Here is a 13,866-nt window from a genome sequence, read left to right on the forward strand (position 1 = left end):
AATGGAGTCACATGTGTGGGGTGGGTCCATTGTTCTTGTACTATGGGGTCTTTAAAATTCATACATACACAGCAACTAAGTAAAGAAACCACGGCTGGTCCGCTATAACATAACACTACCAACAATATAGAACCAGATCATGTACAATGACTTTTATTAACACATATGCAAAAAATACATACAATAAAAATAATAAAAAGAGGATAAAATAAGACACTACAATAGCAGTCACAGAAGATGGGAGCAGGCAAGTGGTGTAGCCCTACATGGAGTACAGGGAATAACTGGTGTACCATAGAAAGTACAAATGTAAACATAAAAGAGGTCACTGGATATTATTTAAAAATGTCTATAAACATATGTGTAACAAATAATGTAACAGTGACACATCAAAGAATGTTCTAAATGGGAAAGAGTACAATACACAGAGAGTAGCCAAGGGAGAAATGAATGAGACACCATAAAGTCCTCCTGCCTTGCAGCCACACACCTACCTCCTCCTATCCCAATGTAAGTTTCGCCTGTGCTTCGTCAAGGCGTTGAGGCTCATTATACCCCTTGTTACATTCCATGAGGGGTGGTGTTTCCAAAATGGTATTTATTTTTTTGCGTTTATGTCAGAACCACTGTAAAATCAGCCACCCCTGTGCAAATCACCAATTTAGGCTTGAACTGTACATAGTAAACTTTTTTTTCCTTTTACCTCTTGTGAAAATAAAAAGTATGGGGCAACACCAGCAGGTTAGTGTAATTTTTTTAATTTTTTTTTACACTAACAGGCTGGTGTAGACCCCAACTTTTCCTTTTCATAAGGGGTAAAAGGAGAAAAAGCCCCCCAAAATTTGTAGTGCAATTGCTCCCGAGTACGGAAATACCCCATATGTGGCCCTAAACTGTTTCTTTGAAATATGACAGGGCTCCGAAGTGAGAGAGTGCCATGCACATTTGAGGACTAATTTAGGGATTGCATAGGTGTGGACATAGGGGTATTCTACGCCACTGATTCCCAAACAGGGTGCCTCCAGCTGTTGCTAAACTCCCAGCATGCCTGGACAGTCCGTGGTTGTCCGGAAATGCTGGAAGTTGTTGTTTTGCAACAGCTGGAGGCTCCATTTTAGAAACACTGCCGTACGACATGTTTTTCATTTTTTTTTTCAATAGTATGTTTTTATTGAATTTTTCATAATAAATTCACAAAAGCACAGCAATACTAAAAGGCCAGTGTGAGCGTACAATACAAAAAAAAAAAAAAAACATACATGGTAATCAAACATATAGGAGCAGAACAGTTTGTCAGGAATCTAGGTAAGTAAGAAGTCCCCTAGTAGAATCAACAATCGATCAGTACATCATCATGAAAGGCTAATGATAGGGTAGGTGTTCTGCAACCTTGGTTGCACTGGCTGTTGTGAACAGTAATAAGAAATAAAGAACACAGAAAGAAAGAATAGAAACAAATAGAAGGGAGGGGAAAGGGGTAAGCATGAACGGTACGTACCTCCACTGGCTACGGACATGGACCGAACCCCGGCCGAACAGAAATCCGACATCACTTAGAGGGCAACACGCACGAGAAAGGATATGAGTGTGAAGTAGAACAATTATGGGGACACATATAGAGATCTGTATTCGGGAGAAGACAGAAACTCAGTCCAGGGACTACAAATTTGGTGGTATTTTGATATCTGTTTCTTAGATTCATACAACAATTCCTCCATCCTATGAATAAACGTGAGTTCCTGAATCCAGTCCAAAAAGGACGGTGGTGATGCGGATTTCCATTTTCTAGGTATCACAGACTTAGCGGCTAAAAGCATAAATCTTATCAACTGTGCAATTCTTTTAGGAATTGTCGTCGGAAGCACAGAAAGTAGAAGTTGGCCCGGATCTAAATTGAATTGAATTGTTGTCAGTTTAGAGATGGTAGCCAACAGTTGGTTCCAGAACGGGAGTAGTAAAGGACAGTGTAACCAGATATGAGACATATTTCCATATGTACCTCCACATAGATAGATAGGCTAGACTATTTAACAATGTTTTTTTTCTTTTTCCAGCGCCATTTTTAAAGGCTATGCAGTTTGTGTTTATCAAATGACCAGCATTCGTGAAGCCTTTAATGGCCCCTACGCACACAAAGAAGGACCAGAATACCACTGGACAATGTATGAGGGAAAAGTCCCTTACCCAAGACCTGGCTCAGTAAGTTTATTTTATCATTGTATCAAGCTTTTTCCAGACAACATATTTTTAACTAAAGTCTCAAAAGACGTGTAACTTGCTTAAAATAACTACCAGTTTTCTGCAATCATTTTGCTATTCCTTTGCCTTCAGCTGAGCTAAATTATTCAGTGTGGAATGGAATGACAAATCAAGCTAATGCAAAGCCAAGCAGCAATCAAGTTGCCTAGGACTTCTAAATAAGCTATGAGGACTCATACAGAACAGTCAGCATGTTGGCTGTATGAAGTTCTAATCTTAGAATTATTTGTACCCTTGTTGGGAGGGATGAATATACAACTAGTTGATTCTCCTCAGGTAGGGCACCTCATTGGGTAATTGGACAATAAATATAAACAGGATTCATGTTATCATCGAATTAAGACAATAAATTCTGTGAGAGCTCTGAACATCTCCAGCCAAACATAATTTTCAGCACCAGTGGAGGAACATAGAATGACAAAGGTAGGGGGGCTGAATCCCATGTGTATTGTCAGAACACAGCCAAGGGTCCCCTGACAAAGCCACCTATGTTGGGGAACTTAATTAAACCTTACACATTTCACCCCAACACAGGTGGCTTTGTCAGGGGACCATTGACTGTGTTCTGACAATACACATGGGATTCAGCTCCCCTACTTTTGTCATTCTATGTTCCTCTTCCAGTAATGTTGCATGTTCCTTTGTATTTTAATAAGTATATGTTATTTACTTTATAGGCATTATTTGCTATTAAGTGTTGCTCTGTATGAATTTGGCCTAGTAGGTAGGCGTCATGTCTAATACACAGGACGAGACCTGATGGTTTGTATACGCTTTTTTAATATATAGTATATTGTAAATGCTTTTATGTTGTTTTTTTATGTGCCTCACTGCTATCTATGCACTGTACGTCTGTAGGTCCATTTGGTCTCTATTCCCAGTATAATAATCAAATATACAAATTTCCAAGTAAGGGGAAAGCACTAAAGAAGTTTTTACAATGTAAAACTACAGCTCCCAGTATGATGTAATCAGTGATAAGGGGATTCTGGGAGTTGTTGTTTCACCCATCATTACTGCATAACTTACAAGTGACTACAGCTCTGATTGGTCATAGTCCGGTACAATACACAATAATATAAGTAATTACAGGTGCCGTATTCTCTAGTCTTTCTTTATCTAATTCAGATGGTGCATACTGCCATGACTTGCTCCAGCTAAATCTTCTCTCTGCAGAACTTGATGCCCAGAGGGCTCTTCATTTTGTCAGCACATTCTAATCCTCTATTTCAAAACAATTATTAATATAATGATGCCAGACATTGTGTCCTTTGAATATAATACTACCACACACTGAACCCTCTGAAAATAATACTGACACACAGTGCCCCCCCCCCCCCCCCCCTTGAATATCCAGTCAGGTCCATAAATTTTGGGATATAAACACAATTCTAACATTTTTGGCTCTATACACCATCACAATGGATTTGAAATGAAACAAACAAGATTTAACTCCAGACTGCCGGCTTTAATTTGAGGGTATTTACATCCAAATCAGGTGAATGGTGTAGGAATTACAACAGTTTGCATATGTGCCTCCCACTTGCTAAGGGACCAAATGTAATGGGACAATTGGCTTCTCAGCTGTTCCAGGTGTGTTATTCCCTCATTATCCCAATTACAATGAGCACATAAAAGGTCCAGAGTTCATTTCAAGTGTGCTATTTGTATTTGGAATATGTTGCTGTCAACTCTCAAGATGAGATCCTAAGAGCTGTCACTATTAGTGAAGCAAGCCATCATTAGGCTGAAAAAACATCAGAGAGATAGCCAAAACATTAGGCATGGTAAAAACAACCTTTTGAAACATTCTTAAAAAGAAGGAATGCACCGGTGAGCTCAGCAACATCAAAAGACCTGGAAGACCAAAGAAAACAACTGTGGAGGATGATCAAAGAATTCTTTCCCTGGTGAAGAAAGCCCCTTCACAACAGTTGGCCAGATCAACAACACTCTCCAGGAGGTAGGTGTATGTGTGTCAAAGTCAACAATCAAGAGAAGACTTCACCCGATTGAATACAGAGGGTTCACCACAAAATGTAAACCATTGGTGAGCTTAAAAAACAGCAAGGCCAGATTAGAGTTTGCCAAACAACATCTAAAAAAGCCTTAACAGTTCTGGAACAACATCCTATGGACAGATGAGACCAAGATCAACTTGTACCAGAGTGATGGGAAGAGAAGAATATGGAGAAGGAAAGGAACATGATCCTAAGCATACCACCTCATCAGTGAAGCATGGTGGTGGTAGTGTCATGGCATAGTGGGCATATATGGCTACCAATGGAACTGCTTCTCTTGTATTTATTGATGATGTGACTGCTGACAAAAGCAGCTGGATGAATCCTGAAGTGTTTCAGGCAATATTATCTACTCATAGTCAGCAAAATGCTTCATAACTCATTGGATGCCGCTTCACAGTGCAGATGGACAATGACCCAAAGCATACTGCAAAAACAACCAAAGAGTTTTTTAAGGGAAATAAGTGGAATGTTATGCAATGGCCAAGTCAATCACCTGACCTGAATCCGATTGAGCATGCATTTCCCTTGATGACAAAACTGAAGGGAAAATGCCCCAAGAACAAGCAGTAACTAAAGACAATTGCAGCAGAGGCCTTGCAGAACATCACCAGGGATGAAACCCAACAATGTCTGGTGATGTCTATGCGTTCTGACTTCAATCTTTTATTGACAGCAAAGGATTGCCAACCAAGTAGTAAAAATTGAAAGTTTGATTTATGATTATTGTTCTGTCCCATTACTTGTTCGTTTCATTTAAAATCCATTGTGGTGGTGTATAGAGCCAAAAATGTTAGAATTGTGTCCATGTCCCAATATTTATGGACCTGACTGTAAGACTGCCACACACTGTATCCTCTAAATATAAGACGGCCACACACTGTATCCTCCAAATATAAGACTGCCACACACTGTATCCTCTAAATATAAGACTGCCACACACTGTATCCTCTAAATATAAGACTGCCACACACTGTATCCTCTAAATATAAGACTGCCACACACTGTGCCCTCTGAATATAAGACTGCCACACACTGCACCCTCTGAATATAAGACTGCCACACACTGCACCCTCTGAATATAATACTGCCACACACTGAACCCTCTGAATATAATACTGCCACACACTGCACCCTCTGAATATAATACTACCACACACTGCACCCTCTGAATATAATACTGCCACACACTGCACCCTCTGAATATAATACTACCACACACTGAACCCTCTGAATATAATACTGTCACACACTGCACCCTTTGAATATAATACTGCCACACACTGAACCCTCTTCTAAATATAATACTGCCACACACTGTCCCCCGAATAAAATTCTGCCACATAATGCCCCCTCTGAATATAATACTGCCACAAACTGCCCCCCCGAATATAATTCTGTCACATACTGCACCCTCTGAATATAATACTACCACACACTGAACCCTCTGAATATAATACTGCCACACACTGAACCCTCTGAATATAATACTGCCACACACTGCACCCTCTGAATATAATACTGCCACACACTGTACCCTTTGAATATAATACTGCCACACACTGAACCCTCTTCTAAATATAATACTGCCACACATTGTCCCCCAAATAAAATTCTGCCACATAATGCCCCCTCTGAATATAATACTGCCACAAACTGCCCACGAATATAATTCTGTCACATACTGCACCCTCTGAATATAATACTACCACACACTGAACCCTATTAATATAATACTGCCACACACTGCATCCTCTGAATATAATACTGCCACACACTGCACCCTCTGAATATAATACTACCACACACTGAACCCTCTGAATATAATACTGCCACACACTGCACCCTCTGAATATAATACTGCCACACAATGAACCCTCTGAATATAATACTGGCACTCACTGCACCCTCTGAATATAATACTGCCACACACTGCCCCCGAATAAAATTCTGCCACATAATGCCCCCCTCTGAATATAATACTGCCACACACTGCCCCCGAATATAATTCTGTCACATACTGCACCCTCTGAATATAATACTACCACACACTGAACCCTCTGACTATAATACTGCCACACACTGAAACCCCTGAATAAAATACTGCCACACACTGCACCCCCCCCCCGAATATAATACTGCCACACACTGCACCGATGGATGATGTCCAAAAATAATGCATGTTACAAAGTTACATGGTGCAGCTGAAAAATACACATATCCAAATTCAACCAAGGAGTAAAGAGAATAGGCATGAGTGGATGAAGGGGAGAAGATTTGATTCTATATTTCTACATAAGCATTAAAGGGGTGTTCCGGTGGAAAACAAATTTTTCAAATCAAAAGGTACCAGGAAGTTAAACAGATTTGTAAATTACTTCTATTAAAAAAAATCTTAATCCTTCTGGAAGGATTAAGATGTTTTAATAGAAGCAATTTACAAATCTGTTTAAATTTCTGTAGCCAGTTGATAAGAAAAAAAAATAGTTTTCCCACCCCTTTAATATTATTTTGTTCTAAAAATGTATCTAAGACTGTTTTGAGGGCCTCAACCAATCCTGCTGTGATTAGTTCATTAGGTAGACTGTTCCATGAGAACACAGTTCTTATGGTAAAGAATGCTTGCTGCCCCTGGAGATTAAACCTTTTTTTCTCCAGACAGAGAGAGGGCCCCTTATCTTTTAAGGGGGATTTACCTGGATCAGGTTTTTCTCATATTTTTGTATGGATCATTTATAGAGATGAGCAAATTTTTGAAAAATTTGATTCGGCCGAGTCACTGAATTTTCTGGAAAAATTAGTTTTGATCTGAGCTATTTCTGGGCAACAGAGAGCCTCAATAGGGTTGTAGGACACTTTGTCTTGTCGTAATACTAATAGGGAGTGTACTGTGTTAGTGAAATAATACTGTTTTTCAGTATGACATGCAGATTACAAGCATCGCCATTAGAATCACTGCCCCACAGCGTCTGGACGTGGCAGCAGGGAGACCATATAACCTCACAATTGAAGAGATTAAACAGATTTTTTTAATGTAATTTTTATTTAATTTAATTTAATTTGAATTTATTTAATTTTTTTAAATCCATTTTTGAGGACCCATTTTGGTGAACATCGAGCTGGTGGTCCGCCGATAGGCGAGCTACCACCTGTTCCAGCCCCTGCCTCTCAGCGCTGCCCCCCCACCTCGACTGCAAATGTTTCATTTAATCAGTTATGTTTCATTGTTATCGCTCCAACCTGTTTCATTGGAGTCTTGTGGTAATTCCACAGGTAATATATAATGTCGATGACATAAGGCCTCAGTCTTGAAAAGATTACATCGATTTTTTTAAATTTAAGATTTTGATTAGATTCACATGTTTAATGTCCCGGGTGCCCGAAGCGTTTACTTCCAACTAATACTGTATGACCACAAAACCCAATATATTAAGGAGTCACATGGCGGCACAATGACAGAGCCTAGAGGTGGCAGCAGCCTTACAAGACCATAGGGCCTCACAATAGATAAGATTAAAGATATATTGTAAAATTAAAATTGAAGATTTAAAATAGATTAAAATTTTAAAATTTTAAGGTGCCAACAGCATGAGGAGATCATGGGGTGGAACAATAACAAAGCCTGGAGGTGGCAGCATGAGGAGACCATAATGTGGCAAAATGACAGAGCCTGGAATTGGCAGCAGCAAGAGGAGACCATATTGATATGGATTTTATCAGTGCTCTTGTAAATATCTTACTCCCGGCCAAATCCGTATACAGAATTTATATACCGAAGTATACCATAGTAAATCAAACGGAGCCAATGTCAGTTTCAAATGCTTCAAAATTCCGTGTACTCTTCTGAGCTTTATTTCAAACCCTTCAACCTCATATCACCTTTGTAATTAACATAAGTTCCCACTCTCACTAGTGGGATGTTCTTAGTCCTAGTCTATCATGTGAGGTATGCCATTCCTGGAAAGTTTGGCGGGCTATGCAGTCTTTGTTCAGAATCTCTACTCGATGGGAGGAGGTGAGCAGAGAGTAGAATGGGGGATGGGCCTTGTCCTTTTAGGTGTTGGTAACTTCCTCCAGTCATTTCGATGGTGTGGGCCAGACAGGATGGAGCAGAATGTCATTAGGGGGAGGGGTAGCTTTGTCCAAATGGGCATTTTACATATACAGAACATAAACTATTTTTATGTTAATCTATTTAAAATCCTCATGGTCATGTCAGACTGCTGCCACCAGACTTGGTCATTCTGCCACTATATTGTAATGGATGTATGTGCATATATATATATATATATATATATATATTTATATACACATCCATCCATTACAATATAGTGGCATAACGATCAAGTCTGGTGGCAGCAGTCTGACATGACCATAAAGATTTTAAATAGATTAACATAAAAATTGTTACGTAATGTGCCAGCAACATGAGGAGACCACATGGCGGCACAATGACAAAGCCTGGAGGGGGCACCAGCATGAGGAGACCGTATGGTGACAGAATGACACAGCCTGAAGGTTGTGGCAGCCTGACGAGACTGTAGGGCCTCACAATTGCAATGCTTAAAGATATTTAAGTAGCTGACTTTCCACCCAACAGTCCGCGCTGACTGACTATTACTGTCGCCGACTCCAGAGACCCCTATTCCACTTCCGCCCGGACTGAAGCAGGTGGTCTACCCCGGGCATTTTTGGCTCCAGACTTTCCACTTCTGCCACCATGCTGACTGCCAACCATGCTACCACCTTGCTGGCTCAGCTGCTGCCTCACGGGCAACCTGCAACCCTCTTCTCCTGAGGATGATGAAGCCCCTTCTGCACCCGGCTCCCAAGTGCGATCGGCTTCATCATCATTGAGTTTTGTCTGCACGTCACTGATGTCCTCCTCCTCAACAGTGTCTGCTTCAGGAGCCTGAATGCTCACAACACCACCTCCCACACCTTTCTTCTCATCACTACTTGCTCGCCTAGCGGAGAAAGCAACGGATGTCTCCTCCACTTCTTGGCTGGGCAGTAGCTGCTGACTGTCCTCTAGTAGATCGTCCTCACTAAATAGTGGAGCTGAACCCAGAGCATACAATACTTCTGTGGGAGAGGGAACAGCATAGGACAGAGGCAATGGGAGGACAGGGACTGCTCCCGGGCCATGCCAACTGAGGGTTGTGTCTGAGGAACCCACCGACTGCTGACTGGGAGTGTAAGTTGTCACTTGTGAGGAAGTGGATTACCAAGTTAACCAATTGATGATTGCAGATGGGTTGTTGGTTGAGACATGACTGCTAGCTGATACCGGGAACTCAGGCCTCTTGCTGTGACTCCTGCTGCCACTCGCCCCTAGTCTGCTGCGACCTCTGCCTGTGCCTAATGAATTTTGGCCTCTGCCACTCCTCTGTGCACATCTTGGCACTTCTCTGCCTGATTAGTGCAAATATGAGGGGAGTACAATACACTCCACTACACTTAAACAGTATTTGTCTAGAACAGCAGCAGGTGTGTACTTTTGGCTGGTCTTTCACAGTAAGTAGGCCCTGAAGACTTTAACAGGAACACAGTGGTACACCATGTAGATGTATGTACGTGGTATGCACTTATGAGGGAAGTACAATATGCTCCACTACACTTAAAACAGTATTTGTCTTCAACAGCAGCAGGTGTATACTTTTGGCTAGCCTTTCACAGCAACTAGGCCCTTAAGACTTTAACAGGAACAAAATAGTACACCACCTATGTATGCACAGTTTGTACTTAATAGAGCACAATATTCTCTGCCACGCATCCTGTATTAGGCACTAATAGCAGGTTATTATGGCTATTAGTGCTCTGCTAACCCTAACTGGTTGGCTACTATTAGCTTTTCAGTTGTTGTACACACCAGTGCTGCACAGATGCTATGTACTTCCCCCAAAATTGCACTTTCTCTCCCAATCTCTCTCCCTTCCCTATCAGTGCTCCTAGGCTGGATTTGGCCTTGAGGTGAATTGTTGCTGTTAAAATGCTTTTCTGTGCAACACACACTGTTCTCTGTCCCTCTCTCTCTCTGCAATAGCACGATGAAGTGACTGGGAGGTGAATTGATGCTGTAAAAATGCTTTTCTGTGCAACACACACTGCTCTCTATCACTCTCTCTCTCTGCAATAGCACGCTGAAGTGACTGGCCGCAAAATGGCTGTCGACTATATAGGGCTGTGACATCACAGGGTGACTGGCTGTTGATAGGCTGCATGGTGCATGTGATTCAGGGTCATCCTGCCTACCCATGTTCCCGCCTTCCCAGAGTTCCTTGCCCCATGTCCTGACATGTGGAGCCGCCATCTTAGATGCCCTGGAGCCTGGGCCGCACTAAATGAAGTTTAATGAAGCGATTTTTTTTTACATTTTTCAACTTTTTTTTACACTTTTATGTCTCCATAGGGGACTATCTATAGCAATCATTTGATTGCTAATACTGTTCAGTGCTATGCATAGGATATAGCACTGATCAGTATTATCGGCTATCTCCTGCTCTGATCTGCACGATCTCATACCAGAGCAGGAGAAGCCGGGAGACTGACGGAGGCAGGTGAGGGGACCATCGTCCGTCATTACAGATGGTCGAATTGCCGCAGCAGCGCTGCGGGCGATCCGATCATCTATTTTCACATGCGCATTGCCGCAGATGCCGTGATCTGTACTGATCACTGCATCTGAGGGGTTAATGGCGGACATCCGTGTGATCGCGGATGTCGGCCATTACCGGCGGGTCCCCAGCTGCTGATAGCAGCCGGAAACTGACGTGTATGACACGAACAACGCTCCGATACTTGTGGTCATACACAGGACGTAAATGTACGTCCTGGTGCGCGAAGTACCGCCAAACCAGGACATACATTTACGTCCGTGGTCGTTAAGGAATTAATGCATCTTTTACACTGACTTTGATATCACTTCTAACATGCAGACTCTTTCTTTCCTGTTCACCCTATCTTTGCAAAACATGTAAACCCCTACATATTAATATCCCAGTTATTTGAGGAGTCTAGCCATGTCTTAGTGACACCAATTATATCAATGTGTTCCTCCACTATCAATGTTTCAAGCTTCTCAATTTGCTTGATAGACTTCTGGCATTTGTTAACATACGGTTTGCACATTCAATATCAGTAATGGGATTTATAAAATTTTTGTGGGTACATTTATTTTTACTGCTGGTTTGTAACACTTGGATCTCCTTATCCACTGCTCTTAACCTCTCTCACAGGTCTCTTCTCCACCAACCATTATTTTTTAACCATTCTCTAACTTATCTGCCCTTCTGGCTGCTTGATTTGCTACTTTGTCCACGCTCTACATACCTAGTTTATATATTCTACCACCCCTTATAGGATTGCATAATAATTTTAAAAATATATTTACCATGCAAAATTCCCCTAATACAGTTTGCCTGTTTTACTTATGTAAAATCATGAATTTAACATTGATTCAATTTATTTTTCTAAAATCTAGTGTCCTAGCAAGGTAAACGGAGGTCACTATGGAACTACCAAGGATTACCCAGATGAGGCTTTGCGCTTTGCTAGAAGTCATCCTCTGATGTATAAACCTATCAAACCATTACATAAAAGGCCTCTTCTTGTAAAGGTGGATGGAAAATACAACTTAAAACAAATTGTTGTCGATCGAGTACAAGCAGAAGATGGACAGTATGATGTCATGTTTCTTGGAGCAGGTAAGCCAGAGTTGTTGGGGGAACACTTAGTAAATTTTGCCCTTACAACTTATAATATAACATCTACTTTATTTGTATAATGATAATGCTAATTGTATATCTTACCATAGATATACTTAAATAACTTTTAATAATAATAATAATAATAATCACTGAATAGTACTTAAAGGGGTATTCCACCCCTAGACATGTCATCCCCTATCAAAAGGGCTTCTTTGTTCCTGAGGCTTCAATGTTTGAAACATCATGCCACGCCTCCTCCATTGATGTCTAAGGGAGGGGGCGTGATAGGGGATAACATGTCTGATCGCAGTTAACGGGATTTTGACAATTTTTTTCTTGGGTTTTGCGCCCAAATTTGCGACCAAAAAAATAAGCCCTTTATTTTACAAGATAACCCAAAAAGGGGATGTGTCCATTGTAGAAAGGGGGCATGGCCCCAACAAAAGGGGCGTGTCCCCGACAGTTTTTTTTTAAATTCCAACATATTTACTAAGGTTTTAACTAAAAATGTGGTGGATTTGAGCTGAGCAAAACCCGACAGATCAGAACAGTTGTAAAAAAAAAAAAAAAACATAGGGAAAAGTGCATAATGAAGGGAAACATTTGTAAATATCTTTGGAAAATACCAGTCAGGAATCAAAACCCACAAAGAAAATTACACTCCACTCTTAGTAAATAAACCCCAATATATGCTCACAAATAATATAATACAATAGTTTTTTTTACAGCAGGCTATATGAATACATGTATTTATTAGAGGCAGAATCTTAAATATTGTTATACACTTTAGTATTATAATAGGCCAAAATAAGTTACTTCTCAATAGGGAGAGCTTATCCAGAAATACAAAGACACCTGACAAAGCTGTCAAGATGGAGCAATAGGCATGAGCCCCTTTTCTTAATACCAATCTGGCTGGGGGTTAACAGCCAAATTTCTACTTTGCATTAATACATTATTTGTCATATAGTTGCATATCAGTAATTGGCTTTCTGTGATTCGTTAAATTGCAGACTTTTCACAACATGTTCCTGATATATATATATATATATATATATATATATATATATATATGTAGGGAAATATGCAAAGCAGCTCATTACACCACCTTTTCAGGTAGTGTTCCCATGTATTAGCTTGGCTCCTGTTAAGGAATATAAAAAGCTGATTGGGATTTATGCCAAGCCAGACTACTCCCCAAAAGGGAAGTTTCTACCCATCTGCAGACAGCTGTTTCAGGGTGTTTGCCCCTCGTCAGTACAGAGCAGGGTGATCTGGCTTGGCTGTGGTGATATATATATATATATATATATATATATATATATATATAATGCAATATCAAGAAGGAACCGGCACTGTGTTCAGGACTCCAGGTCCAGGTGGGTGCTCTGCTGCTGGGGACAGGACTCTATATCCCATAAACTTCACATCCAAATAAGAAGAAGAAGTGGCTCTCCAGATTATCAAAAAGAAGGTGTGATTTATTCACCCATCATGTGAATGGTACACCATTCACATTATGGGGGAATAAACCACAGCTTCTTTTTGCTAATCTTGAGTGCCGCTTCTTCTTCTTATTTGGATGTGATATATATTACTTTTATTTTTGGCTGAGCTCTCTTCATTGAAAAGTCTTTCATGGTCTATTAAATCACTTGTTATCTTTCATTTTTAGGATTTTGCTGCTTTTAAATCATTTTATCCCTATGGTCTGTTGCAATAATGCTGTTTAACATTTCAATATTTATTTAATTTTCACATTGAAATAGACAAACATTACATTTTGTATGTGCCACGCTATTGCAATAAGAGAAAGATAAGATAATACATATGTATTTTGTGAGGCCTTCTTAATTAAGTACTACATGAAAAAACAC

The 13,866-nt window shown here is 40.5% G+C and overlaps 1 protein-coding gene across 2 annotated transcripts in view; it reads left to right on the forward strand.

The window, feature by feature from the left end:
* The window catches only part of SEMA3E (semaphorin 3E), a 206,022-nt gene that overhangs the window by 170,082 nt on the left and 22,074 nt on the right, over positions 1-13,866 (forward strand). For both annotated transcript variants that reach the window (XM_056573405.1, XM_056573404.1), the window contains exons 10-11: positions 2,055-2,199; positions 11,764-11,986. In XM_056573405.1, the coding sequence (XP_056429380.1) occupies positions 2,055-2,199; positions 11,764-11,986 (368 nt within the window). The remainder of the gene's footprint in view (positions 1-2,054; positions 2,200-11,763; positions 11,987-13,866) is intronic.

The sequence above is a fragment of the Hyla sarda genome, chromosome 4 (genome assembly GCF_029499605.1).
Source record: "Hyla sarda isolate aHylSar1 chromosome 4, aHylSar1.hap1, whole genome shotgun sequence".
Classification (NCBI taxonomy): domain Eukaryota; kingdom Metazoa; phylum Chordata; class Amphibia; order Anura; family Hylidae; genus Hyla; species Hyla sarda.